The sequence below is a fragment of the Polypterus senegalus genome, chromosome 4 (genome assembly GCF_016835505.1).
Source record: "Polypterus senegalus isolate Bchr_013 chromosome 4, ASM1683550v1, whole genome shotgun sequence".
Classification (NCBI taxonomy): domain Eukaryota; kingdom Metazoa; phylum Chordata; class Cladistia; order Polypteriformes; family Polypteridae; genus Polypterus; species Polypterus senegalus.
The window spans coordinates 61,443,277-61,460,197 of NC_053157.1; the positions used below are offsets into that span (position 1 = coordinate 61,443,277).

The 16,921-nt window shown below is 37.5% G+C and overlaps 1 protein-coding gene across 2 annotated transcripts in view; it reads right to left on the reverse strand.

The window, feature by feature from the left end:
- The window catches only part of mamdc2a (MAM domain containing 2a), a 150,201-nt gene that overhangs the window by 44,860 nt on the left and 88,420 nt on the right, over positions 1-16,921 (reverse strand). For both annotated transcript variants that reach the window (XM_039750739.1, XM_039750740.1), the window contains exons 5-7: positions 8,032-8,169; positions 4,378-4,634; positions 2,862-2,955 (exon numbers count right to left, since the gene is read on the reverse strand). In XM_039750739.1, coding sequence (XP_039606673.1) covers positions 2,862-2,955; positions 4,378-4,634; positions 8,032-8,169 — 489 coding nt within the window. The remainder of the gene's footprint in view (positions 1-2,861; positions 2,956-4,377; positions 4,635-8,031; positions 8,170-16,921) is intronic.

Below are 16,921 nucleotides of genomic sequence, written 5' to 3' on the forward strand. Positions count from 1 at the left end.
ATTTTAAGAGCTGGGAGCAAGTTAAAGTGACTCTAGCGGGAATTCAAATTATCTTCCAAGAAGATCATGTCTCATCTCCCTAGTCTCCCTCCGCAAGATTTTTTTTTATAATAGAGAGATTTCATATGGTGGTGGAATAAGTGTCTGCTGCTGTATTTGAACTGTTAGATTTAATTCAGAAACTCCTTTAAGAAATACATGTCAGTGTAATTGGACTGTTGAAAACAGCATACAATTGGGCAGGCAGACTTTTGGTTCTAAAACAACAAGATACAAATCTAAGCATTAAAGAACTGTGAGTAGAATATCCTAACATGTCAGGTAATGAGCTCTTATCAAAGCATTGATCCTGCCAACTCTCTCCCTTTACACTAATCATATCAGAAACAAAAATAGTGTATTCAATCATGTTAATAAAAGCAACACCATTCTAAGGTTAAAGCACTCTTAAATACCAAAAGCAGTTATTCATAAGTAAAATGTCAACTGTAAGAACAGAATTGAGTAATAAGGCTAACCAGATAGTAGTTTAAGCACAAGAATAAGCTATGAAAGTCATTACTTTCTTTTTTTGCAACCTAGGAAAGATACTGTAATCACGAGCCTCGCAAAGAACATACCATCTACCATCACAAAACGTGGCTCACACAGAACTTCACAGATTAAATAACTATCAGTGAAGGTGCAAAAGGAGTTTATAGTCTATACAGCTGAAAAATCACACAGCATCATATGTTGGGAAAAAAACTACTGCCAGAAAAGAGAAAATGTTTCTGAGTAACCCAATAATCACAGAAAAAAGGGTAGCTCAAAGTTGCTTCAGATTTCTATTGTTGTGTTCCATATATGATCACAAACTTAATTCTGGCTCTGGCCTGCTGTTATCATGACGTTAGGACTGAATTTCTATCAAATTGATTGAAAGCAAAGTGCAGAGAATTATTTTTATTTTATTTTATTGAGGAGAATACTAAAGAGCAGGCAAAGACAATGCTAAGGATCAGTACACAAGAAGACGGCCATCAATAATGGTGGGGAAAAACAAAATGCAAAGTTCTCCAGAATATTTCTGTTTAAAGCAAGATTTGCTTACAGCCTTTCCTTCAAAGCTTTAAGTTTATACGAGGGCCATTCGAAAAAGCTTTCACACTTTTTTTTTAACTCTGTTTATTAAGAATTTCAAAAACAAATTACATCACTTTTATACATAGTCATCTTCATTTGCAATGCAATTTTCCCAGCTTTTTAATGCCCAATTACTACTCATCCCGCCTTCACCATTTCCAACAAAAATATAAAAGTGCAGAAATGTTTTGAACGACACTTGTAGTTCTTACATTCTTTGTAGTGCTTACATCTTTTAAAACACTGCCTTAGTGATGATATACAGTACCTAACATTCTTGCAAGACATGGAACTTTAACAATAATTTTTTCTTGCCATATATTTTTTCTGGACTTAAGAAAGTTTTTTGGAAATTGTTTATTCCAGTAAATATTATAGTAACGATATTTGGTTCCTGTCTTTACTCTGCAGCACTTATGAATTTAATTTATGTGTTTTGCAAAGCAAAATTAATACATCAAAAGCATGCTTCTGACAGTAGTTGCATGGTAACAATGATTAAATGATATTTTTGAGGCATATTTGTATTTTCTTTTTTGGATTGTTTCATACAATGACTTTGTTCTAGTACTTTTAATATTTATTTTTCCTTGCTCCATGTTTGAAATCTTTTTGCTATTTTCTAACTGCATTCTTGACTGCTGAAGTTATTTTTGATTTTACCTTTTGGATTACTGACATTTGCTCATTGTACTTTCCTAACAGAACACAGCAGAGAATGAAAGAATATAATAAATCAGAGACAAATAATGTATTGATAAATGAGGGTCATTACCAGAAGAATCAAACTAACATGTGTCTAAGCTAATTCGATAAAATAAAATCAAAGTTAAAACTAAGAGCATAAGTTCGTAAACCAGCGTAAGTGAATAGGTACTAGAAACAAACAGTGTTAAGAAATTATCCTGAACTGTGGGTAATGTGTCAAGGTGCAGCACCTGTATAAATACTGTCACACAAATAGAGTGACACAACTTTATCTGTGGGATTGTGCATCCTAACAATCTGACCAGAAAATGGTGACAACAATAAGGAAACAAAATAGCATTGCAGTAATTCCAAAACATGATGTTAAAATAAAATAAATCAAAATATGTTCTATTAATAAAAGATTAAAGAAATATGTAATTCCTTAAAATTATAAACCAAAATAAAAAATAACTACAGACTAAAGAATTGTTTGTCCATTTCAAAATAAATCAAGGAAAAATGATTTAACCTAACACTTATCAGGTATATGCTGTCTGCCTCATGTTTGTATCTTGCCTTTTAAGAAAGCTACATGACTTATCTCCTTGGGTTGGCATATGTTCTCAATTTTCACTTTATCCCTGTTAACCAGCCAGAATAAAATAGTGAGTGAATGATTACATAGGATGGAGTCAGGTTACTGTGGCTTGATATTGTTTTAATTTATTCTAAGGTTAGGGTATATCATGTAAATTTCACAAAAGATATATACATTTTGGCCATTTTCTATATAGTATATTGACCCCAGAAAACATTTTAAAGGCTACAATTTACTTTGTGCTGTCCCCTGGGCATCCTTCATTTAAGCAGCTGCTTAGATGCAAAAGCCATATCCATTATGTTCCCCATAAATTTTCGCACCACTGATTCACTTATTCTTTGTTCGGAATTACATTTTAAGCTGTTCATATCTACAAATAAATGTAGTAATAGCAACAACATAAAAAATATACATGCTAGGAGGAAACCTTAAACATGCCTCCCACCTGTGTCAGTGTTGCAGAAATCTGGCGAGAAGGAGATGTCATCAACAGCAACAGAGCCACCCTTGGCACTGCTGAAGGCAACTTCAAAAACAACCTTAAAATGGGAAAGAAAAACTTGACACTACTTGTCTTTCAAAAAGTGTTTAGTCTGAGGGTAAATGTCTGAATACTTGAAAAATGCAGTAGGCTGTACGGAAACAAAAAATGCAATGACAGCACTAATGTGTTTTGAGAAATGCTTCATCAGGATCTAATATTTCTATGTGATGTTCAGTTGTCAAAATTAAGCCCCAAGAAGAAAAAAATACTTTTGAATAAACCACAAGTGGATTAAAGTAAATTCAAAGGGCTGCTGTAAGTATGTATTCGCAATTTAAATATCCTCAGGTGGTAAATCAAAAATTTACCACAACTTGTGTGGCTAGGATTCCTGCCACTATGCTGTATAGAGAAGTTAACTGTTAACTCAGTCTGCATGAGGCAGAGCGACTGTGGGATTTGGGCCTATTTTGCACTTTTCATTTATCCCTTTCCTTCACTAATCTCATAATGTCTTTTTCCACATTCTCCACTACTTGTCAACCTGAATTCCAATGTTTATTTTTCTTGCTAAGAGCAGAACAGATGTTGTAGTCTTATACTGGTAGAGATTATATACTCAGTGTCCGTTGTTAAACTGCGCAACAATTTAAGAGTATGAGCAACCCATTGCATAGCTAGCAGCCATGTCTCATACCATATTCTCTTTTGGTTTTTCAAGGTAGTGACAATATTCCTTTATAAAGATAATGGGAGATCTAGGCATTGTTATTCATGGACATAAAATAAAATTACAAGTTAAAATAATAATTTGCTTAATTTCTGTTTAGCAGTTTCGATCTACAACAGTGGACAAAGTATTATTGTGTTGAACGATCATCTGAAGAGTGGAGCATATTTTGCTGCCAACCCCAAAGCTGGTTTTACAGTAAAACATCTATAAAAAAAATTGCAGGGGATAAAAAAAGCAAGTACCTCAGCTATGTCTGATGATGCTCACCATGCCATACAAAAAGAGATTATTTGCCTTTTTGAGCCACATTTTCACACCACACCCATATTCCCAAGCGTTGTGAAATGTGTACATTCCACACAAGGATTCTGAACAGGAAGTCTATCCTTATTTAAGAAAGCACATGTCATCTTTATAATTTCATAAGTCCACTGGATCAAAATTGTCGACCTCTGGTCCAGTTTACTGGAACTACACACCATCACACTGGTAAGTCTGAGAAGGAGGATCAGTTAATTATATTAATTTAATTTGTAATTGATTTAGGTACAAATACAATTAAGAATACTAGTTAGTTGAATTTTAATATGTTATTTATAAATTCTGGGCTTTGTAGCAATAGAGCCTTGGGCTACACAGTCCTCACATTGTAGAAATCATTTGGGTTAGAATGTCATATCCTGATTTTCATCATGGAATTGACTACACAGCCAAAGGACAGCTATTTATGAAAATATCTCCTACCTGCAAAGGGTGATGTGTCTTTATGTCAACTTTGACTCGATTCCAGGGGGATGTTTCCTGTTTTTCTGGTCTCCAGATTTCCTCATAATGACCAAAAACATCTCTTGTAAACACTGAGAATATATTGCCTTTGCCTTGGTTCCGGTGATAAAAGAAAGACAAGCATCCTGCTATAGGGAACATTGTCATTGGAGAAGCAAGTTGGGCGACTTCTTGGAAATTCTTGACATAAATAGAATCCACATACATATAATGACCTTTGTGAAATAAAAACAGTATCACAGGTAATTGTACATAAGACTGGAAAATTAATCTCTGATATATTCAAGAACATTATTAAGAAATAACTCATTTAATCTAATCCACCTTCTGTACATCGTGAAAGTCTACTTTCTACTTTCTACTTTTAAGTAAAAAAAATGTATCCTAAATTAAAATTCTCTAAATGGGGCTCTCGAGAGACTGAGCAAGAGTCTGAGTGTCTGGGCTTGCAAGTATCCTGAATAAAGAACCAAGATAAAGGCCTTTAATGACCTCTTAGGCACAGCCATCAACAGTGTGTCAGTCTGCGGAGAGAGTGTCAACCTTGTCAAGAAGTTTACTTACCTCGGCAGTGACATTCATGTCTCTGGTGACTCTTCTTATGAAGTCAGTAGATGGATTGGGAGAGCCTGGGGGGTCATGAGGTTTCTGGAAAGGGGTGAGTGGCACTACCGATATCTGTGCAAAAGGACGAAGGTCCAAGTCTTTAGAGTCCTGGTGCTTCCTGTCTTGCTATATGGTTGCGAGACATGGATGCTATCCAGTGACTTGAGATGAAGCCTGGACTCCTTTGGTACTGTGTCTTTTCGGAGAATCCTTGGGTACTGCTGGCTTGACTTTGTGTCGAATGAGCGGTTGCTCATGGAGTCCCAAATGAACCTGCATTGTGAGGGAGCATTAGTTACGACACTATGGCCATGTGGCGTGATTGCCCAAGGGTGATCTGGCTCACAGGATCCTCATTGTTGAGGACCCAATTGGCTGGACCAGGCCAAGGGGATGCTCTCGTAACACCTGACTGCAGCAGATAGAGAGTGGGACTGGGCTGCCTGGGGGGTTGCCAACCAGGATCCCAAGCTGTTTCGTTATTGTGGTGAGTATACTAGGGCATGCTCCCCAACCTGACCTGACCTGAGTCTTTTTTTTTCTTCTTCAAATTGCTATAATAGTTTTCTCAGTCTTTTGTTTTGGGCACTCCTGTGACTGCTGACTTTTGTCTATCTTATAAATCTATAATTTTCTTTTCATAATCACTGGGGTGGGATGTTGTGTTAACTGATTTTTTTTAACAGATGTTTATTCTTTATTTTAAATGAAATCCTTCATTAATGTGATGCCTCATTTTTTACTTTCAGTTTGTAAAATTGGAAAACCACTTTAGCGTATGATTCATTCTAAGAAATTAATCTGTTACGGCAGTAACACATTAATCAAATTAAGCTTTTGTCATAAATACTACTACTTTGTTGCATTCATTTACAGCTCTTTTAACATCATGGTTTCACAATGGTTGCCACTGCTGCAACACAGCTCAAAAGACAGGCATCTCATTTCTCACCGCGAGAGTGTAAAGTTTAAGTGGTTTTGAACCTGTGGGTGGTACTATAGTGGGCCCATGAAGTGAATATTGTGAATGTAAAAGAATGGTAAAAATAGTAATAAAATATTATATAGACATTATATATGTTATGGTCATTTTTTTAATTAATTGAAAAATACAATTTTTGAGGTGGCTCGGGCATCTGATCAGGATGCCTCTTGATAGCCTCCCTGGTGAGGTGTTTCAGGCACGTCCAACCAGGAGGAGGCCCCAGGGAAGACCCAGGACACGCTGGAGGGACTATGTCTCCCGGCTGGCCTGGGAACGCCTTGGGATTCTCCCGGAGGAGCTAGAAGAAGTGGCCGGGGAGATGGAAGTCTGGGCCTCTCTGCTCAAGCTGCTGCCCCCGCGACCCGACCTCGGATAAGTGGAAGAAGATTGATGGATGTATGGATACAATTTTTGGGAAAATTCACTCTTTGGCGTACCACAATCAACATTACCACCATTTAGTGTCATTTAGTAACACAACAGAAAAAGCAGTGCAGAATATGTTGATTTACCTTGTAATTCATGGATAAGTGGTTGGTTTCTCTTACAAGCAAAGACACAGAAGCAAAGAAGGTGTTTCAGTGTCTCATTTTAATAACCCAAAATCCAAACCAAAAAAGGTGAAATGCAGCAGCAAGTATCTGACTCTGAGCTTTACATATGTCAAAAATGAGAATGATCCATTGGCACCATGTGTTCCAAAGTGCTACAAATAAGTCCTTATTGCATAGCAAATTACATTGACATCTGCAGGCAAAGCATAGCAAGCATGAGTCCAAACCCATCAAATTTTTTCAAAACAAATTTAAGTAGTACTAGGGAGTTGTACCATGTTAGCCATTATGAATGTAGTGAGAAGTCAAGCAAAATGACACCTTTTGTTGGCTAAATAAAAAGATTACAATATGCAGGCTTCTGAGGCAACTCAGGCCCCTTGTTCAGGCTTCTTCTTGCCTGAAGAAGGGCTCTGAGTTGCCTTGAAAGCTTGCATGTTGCAACCAGCATACAACATATTTCAACTCCCCAGCAGCATAAATCTCCCTGACTTTATTTACAACTTTTAAATACAGAAATGAAATTAGCAAAAAGCACAGCTTGGGTGGTTTATGCACCCAAAATATTTGTAACATACATTATAGACTAATGTACATCTAAATCAATAATGGTTTTATTTATTCTTATAAAGAATTCAAACATTGTAGACTATGACAAGTGGAGTGAACGTAACATTTTCAAACCCACTTAATCCAAGTCAGGATTACAAGGTGCTGGCACTGAGTGCAAGGCAAGAAAACAGCCTAGATAAGGGTACCAGTCAATCAAATTGCCAATTCATGCACTGTATACACTCACACATTGCCACTTTAGAGTGGCCAGTTAAGTAGGTAAAATAAAATAAAAAATCACATTCTATTGTAAAAAAAAAAAAATCATCAAGACTCTTATTTGTGACATACTGTATTCTTAGGTGGGGCAGTGGTTACAATTACTGCCTTTAAACACCAGCAGACTTAATTGATTTCTTCACCAGGAACTTCTTGTGTTCAGTTTCCACATTCAGCTCATGTCTGTGTGGGATTTCTTTGTGAGTACTCCAATTATGCAACCACACATGAAGGTTAGGTTTGAATCAGTAAATGTAAATCGAACCTTGAATCGAAGTTTGAATGTGGGCATTTGCAGAAAAGTGCCTGACCACAGACTTGCTCTTCAATCAGGGATGGTCACTACCACTACTCTAGCTGCTATAGTCCTGTTAATGTATTTTGTGTGATTACAAATTAATGGATGTACAGAACTGCCTTTTGTACTAAATGCAATCTGAAACTGCAATTATAATTCATAAGACTCAAAAAACAGAAAATTACAAAGAAGAAATAAATTATGTATATTTAAACATTGGCAACAAATCAAAAAGTCTAGAAAAATATCATGTTTGTGAGAGAGCATGATAATAGCACAAAACTAAAACAAATGCCACAGACAAGCATTTATCTTAGCATTTCATTTTAATGGCATACCTCTCTGATTGCTCATAGTGTGGTCATCAAGAAGACTTGACAAGGGGTCACGTGAAATGTATCCACCAACATACCAGTTGACATTTGGATTCCGGAAGTTGGTATAGCCACATATGTGGTGTTCTTCAAAGTTACATTCTGAAAATAGAGTAGTATAAAATTACTATAAAATTAGAAAATATATATAAAAAGAATATACAAACTTTACAAATATATAATTACATGATTGCATATGTGTACTTGATATACAAACTATATATACTGCAAATATGTATGCATTTTTTTGATTAGCGCAGGTTCCATTTATAAGCTTAAACTGCAGCATACATTCGTATTACAGTAAATGGCATCCTGGAAGTACTTAGTATGAAACAGAGCTTAGAGGGGACTGGTAAAGAGGTCAGTTGAATTTCCTAAGACCTACAGATAGCACCACTTGGGGAAGTGGAGCCTCATCGCCTGCTATGAGAACAGTGAAAATGAGCTGATTGAGCCTTTAAACAAACTTAAGGGACACAGAAACACCTGGGATTACTAGGTAATTTGGGGTTGTTCCCTGGAAGCAAGTCTTGCATTTGATATAAAGACATTGAGCTATGTAAATTCCATCAACAATGCTGGGTTTTTCACATTCATGGAAAGAAAGGCAGCCCCCCAAATTTTAGTGGTGTTGATACTGTTTTCAACAAACATGACGTCACTAAAATGGTGCATTTTTAGACTTACTCGTCTAGAGGACATTCTTACAAAAATCTACAGAACCATTCAGATGATCCCTTTGCTAACCAATGTTCACTTATATCTGCAAATGTGTTCTCCTTGCTATCCTTCCAAGATATTTAGTATTCTGCAGATTGCTGAGCTATGAAAATGGATATCATCCCCATGCAGCAACCAAAGCACTTGGATTGAAAGGTGTACTCCTGGCGTTTGTTTAATCTTCTTGTGGGATAATTCTGAAAGATTCACATCAAGGGAATTGAAGCAGAATTATGTAGCTTGAGATGTGTACTGTGGGATATGGCCTGCCTTTCATCTCAGCCAATATCTCCAGACCACCAGGTGGAGCCCTGCAAGCAACATAGAGGTGCCCGAGTTCCAGCAGGGCATCATGGACAATGGAGTTTTTCATCATAGCCCTGCTGGATACCATGGGGACATCCAGGGGATGCTGCAGGAAGACACAGAGACTTTGGTTTCACCTATAACCCGGAAGTATGTTTTAGTCAAGGCGACAGAGGGAATGACGTACTTCCGGGGTGAAGAAAAGGACTTTTTATCTGACCCGGAAGTAATAAGGAATCATGGACTGAAGGACTGTGGGAACACTTCCGGGTCAGGGAATATAAAAGACTGAGAAAGACACCAGAGCGGGGAGCTGAGCTGGGTGGAAAGGTGGCAACGTGTCTGGGAGTAGTGGATTGTATATTATTGTGATTATTGGTTTATTTAATGAGTATTGTGGCGAGGAGGGTGCTTTGTACACTGTGCAGTATAAATAAAGTCGATATTTGGACTTTTACCACATGTCTGGCATCTTGGACAAGGGTTCAAGGGAGTGATAGTGCCCCAATCTGTCACAGTACGTACAATATTCCAAATTCCAAAACTTTTGTCTATGGATTTATAAACTGTCTTACTTGAAAAGGACTGGTAGCGCTCTGCATGTGTTTGTCTGGGATATTTATAGGCTGTGGGATGACAAATTGCATAGAATGCAGAGAATGGCTTGAATCTCACCAATAGATGGTAATGGTGTTCCTGCCCCCGTATTCACCTTTACATAGCACGGCTGAGGAACTCTTAATGTTACTCTTTCTTGTCAAAGGTAGACACCAGGATTTAAAAACAAAAAACTTTGCATTTATTCCACACTTGTAAAAGTCAGTAGAGCTTCAGCAGTTTTGAATTTGCCATTTTCTTTAGGTGAAGGCTGGCAACATGTAGCACAAACAAAAGATTCCCTTCAGACACAGACTGTTTAGACACACTGTTCTAATTAGCTTGTACAAGTCAAAAGGACATTTTTCTGTGCTTTTTGATAATTCCTTTCTTCTCTAACACCACTTTCACACCCACACTTCCCTCGCTTCTGTTTTTTCTTTTTTTCACACTTTTTTTCCCAAAGAGAAATTAACCACTGTGTCCCACACCGCCACCTATTGACTGCTCCAACACAATAAATACAGTATAGTCGAGTTTAGAATATAAACTTATATTAGAATGTTACATAATATAAAGAAACTATACTGTTTTCCTTTTTACATGTACACATTTCAGTCATTTCTTTTATATAAATTCCACATTCACATTGTGTTTGTGGTGTGGGGGTTTCCCTTCATCTTTATATATAATATGCTACCGTGGCTGTTTGTTTGTCTGTCCAGGATTTTAAATCACCTGTAGCTCGCAAACCGTTTGACCTATGGACCTGAAATTTGGTACACATATACTTTGTGAAGTCTACTATCCGCTTTCTGGGTGATGATTGATCTCCAAGGTTATTCCTCTTTTTAATTTAATTTTATTTTATTCTAGAATCAACTCTTGGCAGCAGCTAGCAGTGCGTTCGTGTGGCGCATACGTTCTCATCCCTAACACCTTCAACATCACTTCCCCTACCTCTTCATATGTTAAATCATTCTTGAGGCAGATTGAAGACTTAAGTGCCAGCTTAAGTGAAAAATTGCAACACAAACACTGACTTAATCAGTTTTAACACAAAAAGATGCTGATGAAAGAGAGAAGAAGCGGGCTGCTAGGGTAGAGAAAAGCAGAGCTGCTCAGGAAGCAGCAAGTGCATCAACCTCTGAGCAAACGAATGCTAAACATACAGAGAAAGAGTATGAAAACTATGAATGTTCAAGTCAAGTGTATTCACAGCACGTTATCGTGCAGTGCGCCATTACTGGTATTTTATAATTTCAGCTTTATCATCTTACAGTCCTGTTAAAGTGGATATACACTTCAATTTTTCTGTACTTATCTGCTTGCTACTCCTATTGCAGTTACATTTCTGTCTTGGTTTCTCTATCATTCCAATATATTGCTTCCTTTTTCCAGTACTTTAACCACTTTTACCTGATTTACTAAACTGATTTATCACTGGGCCTTAATTTGATGGGGTGACTTCTTGACTTTTTAACTATTAGAACACAGAGTGGGTGTTAATGGTTGTTTTCTTCTGATGGTCTTAACTTATCCACTGGTTCACCTTATGGATACTGTCTGTCTCCTCTTCTGTTTACTTTACACACAAATAACTGAAGGAATTCACATAATGACAGATATATTCTGAAATTTACAACTGACTCTGTCATTGAGGGTCTTCTAGAAGATAAAATGGACAACTATGGACCTGTTGTTAATGGTTTTGTTCAATGGTGTGATTGTTCCTTTTTATGGCTAAATATCTCCAAGAACAAGGACATGTGTGCAGAACTCAGATGCTCCCATCCTCAAATTCCCTCGACTGTAATGAAAGGGGAATGTTTGTGCATGGTGGAGTACTACAAATACATGTATCCATGGACAGTCCTTGATAACAGCCTAAACTTTGATCTTAACTACAGATCACAATTATAAGGAGGGGCAGAGATGGGTATTCTTTTTTGGGAAGCTCAGTTGTTTTAAAGTGGACAAAGCCAAATCACACTTTTTAGTAAGTGTGAATTATTGAATCAGTTGTTACATTTGCTTTTATATGTTGGTTTACCAACCTTAGGAATGTAAACTATCTTAACAACATTGGAAAACCTGGTAGTAAAAGTTATTGCTGCAGACCTCTTTCCCTGAGCTGTATCCTAAACAGTTTAGAAAGAAAGCCAACTCAGTTCTGCCAGACAATAGCCGCCATCAAAGAGTTTAGCTGTTGCCATCAGACTGCAGATTTAGGTTTACCTGACGGTAAAGAGCAACAGATTTAAGAACTCTTTTATTCCCAGGGCTATATTTATTTTGAATTCTGTTAGTTGTAGTGATGCTGTTGAATTCCAAATTATTATTTTGTGTACTGTTAAAGGTAATTATAATTCTTTGTTACACTCTTCAGCGTGTGCATATATGATAACAGTGGTTGTCGGTTTTTGCATCTTGTCTTTTTTTCTTATATCTGTATAAAAATGCCTTATGTTTTGTACATTGTAAAACACCAGCCTGGCTACAGACAGACACTGAGACAGCCAAGTCCAAAACACACACGTTTATTTTTCTTTCTCTACAGCACCACACAGTGCCCAAATTCCCTACAATGCTCATTGTCATTTTCTTCTCTTTCCTTTCCTTCTTCTCTTTACTTTTCTTTTACCTTCCACCCGAATGGAGTGAGACGGCCACTCGATCAAGCTCTGGCAGCACTTCTGGGTGTGGCGGATGTGCTGCAGACAACGGTTTCGGAACTGTTCAGGTGCCCCCTGGTGGTGGCTACGGGCCCCCACAGGGTTGAGCTTCTAAGCTCCAGTCCTGTGGCCCCAACGTAAACCATGGGGGCTGCCCTCTCATGTCCCGGGGGAGGTACTGCTGGTGATATTTCCACTCCCCCAGTCCTCTCCTCAAAAGGGCGTCCCAACCGGGCAATGTCCTTGGCCGCCTATCACAACATCCATGCTGAAATCAAATTTCCCTCTGGAATAATAAGGTCTACTTATCCCATAAATATTTCTTTCATATTTGTTGGAACATTTTTCATATTTCTCACATTTGTATAGAGTATAATATTCTACAGTATATCCAATATGGTATGGTATGGTTTTGATAAAAAGAATGGTCAAAGGATGAAATACATTTTTTGACAGTGCTGTAGCAGTTGAAAAGCCTTGTGTATTTTGACATTTTTGTTTTAGAATCTGTTACACAGGTGCATTAGCGTTTTGACAATTGCTTTAATTGTTTAAAAGAGAAAAACTGTAAAATCGCATAGAATTGGTGGATATAGTGAACTTTTAGAAAATGGATTTTCATTTAAAAAGAATTTTAATTTACAAATGCGCCGTTTGAAGATCTGAAAAAAAATCAGACATATCTCACATATCCTGGTGGTCTAGTGGTTTGTGCTGCTGCCTCAGAGCTTTACAAGATTATGTACAATTCCTGGCTAGTTAGTGATTATGTAGATTTTGTAATTTCTCTCCTTGCTTGCATAAGATTCCCCAGGTACTCCTGCTTTCCTTCCTGGCCTTGAAGATGTCTTATTAGATTAATTGACTGCTCCTAATTGGCTTCATACAGTGTAAGTGTGCTATCTACGGGCTAGAGGGAAAAGACCAGGCATGTCTTAGTGTGCAGTGTTCTCTAGAAGTGATGTGATTAGCTGGTTATCAGACCACTGAATGAATGTCATTAGTGTTCATTATTCGCTGAGGAATGGACCACTGCATACTTTTTTTTGCTTAATGGAAGGTTTAGGATGTTTATAATAATATAATGATATAATATTATGTAAAAATATGTAATAATAGCCACTGGATGTGATTTATTAGTCATTTAATGCACCACTGCAAATCAATGTACTAAAAAAAATATATAAATTACATTTCTATTTTCCCAGATAAACTTTTTCTTTAATATGCTACATATTCAACATACATATCACACTCTACAGCTGCCAGGTTCGAGAAATAATTAACATATTATCACATTGTTATTTTTAATTTCCACTTAATTTCTATTTCTGATTGGTGTCATGTCACAGGAGACACAAGGCTCACTGCCAAGTCAGAATGTTCTCGCATCAGTGTGTGACTTCAAAGCAGCCATTTTATTTAAATGTAAGCACCATATTTGGAGTTTATCCAAATTTTGTTTAAAATGGAAGGCAAACCCTACACATTCTATAGTTTATGCCTACATTTTGTAAAATTTATTACTAAAATATGAAAAAGTTTCTGTTTTAACATTGTGTTTACACAGATTACTGTAGAAACGGAACACACTTGAAATGCATGTATTCCAAATAACGATCTATTATTTCCACTCTAAAACTCCAGCAGTTCACTCACTCCCAGATAATAAAACAAGGCATGAGCTGGGAGAATGTTGTGAACTTTCTCTGACAGTGGGGGGATGGAATAGCAGGCTGCTTGCTGCTTGTCTTAATCGGCACATTTACAGGACAAAAGCTGCAGACGGTGAGGTGTGAACGGATTTAAGGTGGGCCGGATTTACGAGTTTTCTCGTAGGCTCTGGAAATTCTAGTGTTAAATAAATTATTATCAAGCTTTAAAAAAAAATCAGGAAACCATTTTAGAACCATTTAAGTGACTGTCAGTATTTTTTTGCCCTGATAAATTTCAACATTATAAAAATTTGCAGTAACATTATTAGTTCACAGCAGATGTCTATCACTGAAATGTATTGCAAACAGGATAGAAAGAAAGCCAACTCAATTCTGTCAGACAGCAGCCATGCTCTTTTCTCTATATTCCAGCTGTTGCCATCAGACTACAAATTTAGGTTTCCAAAGGTAAAGAGCAACAGGTTTAAGAACTCTATTATCCCTAGAGCTATAAGCAATTTAAATTCTGTTACTTGTAGGGATGCTGCTAAATGTTAAATTCTGCATTAGTACTTTGTGCAGAGTTGATAGTAATTATGCTTGTTTTTATTGATCTTGAGTGTGTGTTGGTTGTGCCTTTATTTATCTATTGCATCCCTGTAACAATGTCTTCTGTTTTTGTACTTTCCTGCTGCAAATAAATTTCCCTCTGGGATAATAAAGTCTACCTAAGCCTAAAACTAACAGACTGTGTAACATGCAGGAGACTGGTGCAAATTTTACATGAACATTTTTGAAGAATTTGGAGATCACACCATTGTTCACTTGCTTCTTTTTGGTTTCAACAGTTGAGAGGATAACCTGGAGGAATTTCTCCAAGACTGCCTCTGATGTTGTTCCAGCTCAATTTGTACCTTTTTGAGACTGGAAAAAATCAACTGCAATTTAACAAAGCAATCTCTCTTTTCCAAAAACTGTGAAAATTAGGGTGGCTCAACATAATTCAACTTTTTGCAGGGCCTATTAAAAATCACAGTAAATCCCATTCATCAGATATGGGAGTGTGCCAACTTTGCCAGTCAGTTTGACTCAGGCACTCACATTGGGCCTGGCAAAACTCAACTCCAATTTAACAACGGCATCTCTCTTGTCACAAAACATTGAAAGTTAAGGTGGCCCAGCATGATGTAATTTGTGTATTCATACAGATCCAAAATGTGGAGTATTTGTCTTTTTCAAATAATCAATCAATTTTAATGACGCTAATTAAAGTGTTCATTGTTAAATATTATTAATGTAGAATAAGTAATTAATTTGCACAAGCTGTATGACTAAGTAGCTGGCTGCAAGTGAGTAAGTAGCTAGGAGCAAATACGTAGCCAGCCAAATCAGTAACTTTGAATAAGTAGCAAACTTTGGCCTTGTTTTTATTTCTGGCTTAAGGGCAAATACTATACTGTTAACAGTAATAATTACCATCAAGCCCTTTCTCAAACTTATAGCAGAGAAAAAGAAAACGTTCCACTGTTTTAACTGGTCACTCCTACCCATTCTTCCTTATGCTCAAAAACAGCTATACCAGCCCTTGAGTTACCGTTTTCTTGCCCCACCCATTGCCACTCAATCACATGAACAACCAATGTAGTTTGCATGTAGAATCAATATAGTTCACACATAAAGCTGCAACATGGTGTGTACATTAAACCAACAAGTTAGAAATCGGCATCGTACAAACATAAAACCATTAGACAACTCACATGGAAATGATCTAGCACATACAAAAAACCTATAGAATTCATACGCGAAATGAATATACAAGGTTTAATGGACAACATGCATGGGCTATCATCCCTGCCAGGATTGGCCCTATTCCCTTATCTGGCCGATAGACCAATAATATGCGGAGATCAGGGGAGGCTCCATATCAAAGCTGTATGCTTCCCTGACCCACTATATGGCAACACCCTTGGGCTCCGGTAAGCATTCAGGCATCTGCAAAGAATGCTGGGAATTGCAGTCCAGTGGGATAGGCCTATTGGGGTCTGTGGATTTGCTGCAGGGAGTTACACTCCCTACTTTATGGGACTTCCATGTGACCCGGAAGTGATTCCTTCGGACAGTGACTTAGTTACAAAACTACTCCCATGTCTTCAATAAAACGTACCTCACTGCCTTGTCCAGATAAGTCAAATCTGGGAGAGCGGACAGGCAACACTTGCCTGGGAGGAGTAGCGGAGAGAATAAAGAAGAGTGGTGGTTAGTGTTGCACAGAGGTTTTTCTTTACAATAAAATCCTTTATTTTCAACCCAGGACTTATCCGTGTATTCATGTCTGAAGTTTGGGGCGCCTGTTGATCGCAAAGGCTCAATTAAAGAGTAAAGGCAATTTGAAAATTATGCAATAACTACAAGAAGCTGATGCAGTACAGTACTTATTACGGGTAGTTTGAACACACACAGCACAGCACAGCACAGCACTCTGCTGTTAATGTAGCTGAAGCCATGGTTAAATGAACATTAACCTTCACTGCGGGATTGCACCATTGTTGAACAACACACCGTAGTGAGATTTCTTTGGGCAGGGGGACTGGAACCTGTTGAAATTTGCCAAAAGATGTTGGCTCAGCATAGAAGTGAAAACAGCATGACTCAATGAAAAATGTATAAATGAGTAGAAAGGTTTAACACATTAACATCATTCACACAATTCCACATTGACATGGTGAATGCCTTCATCAGAGAACACTGACGGATTATGTTGTTCGCTGTTGATGCACATTTGGATATCAGCTATGGATCTGAACATGCCATGGTGCATGTTGACTTGGAGTACTGTAAAGTCTACACAAGATGGGTATCCAAACAGGATACTGATCTGCACAACCCAACATCGTTTGG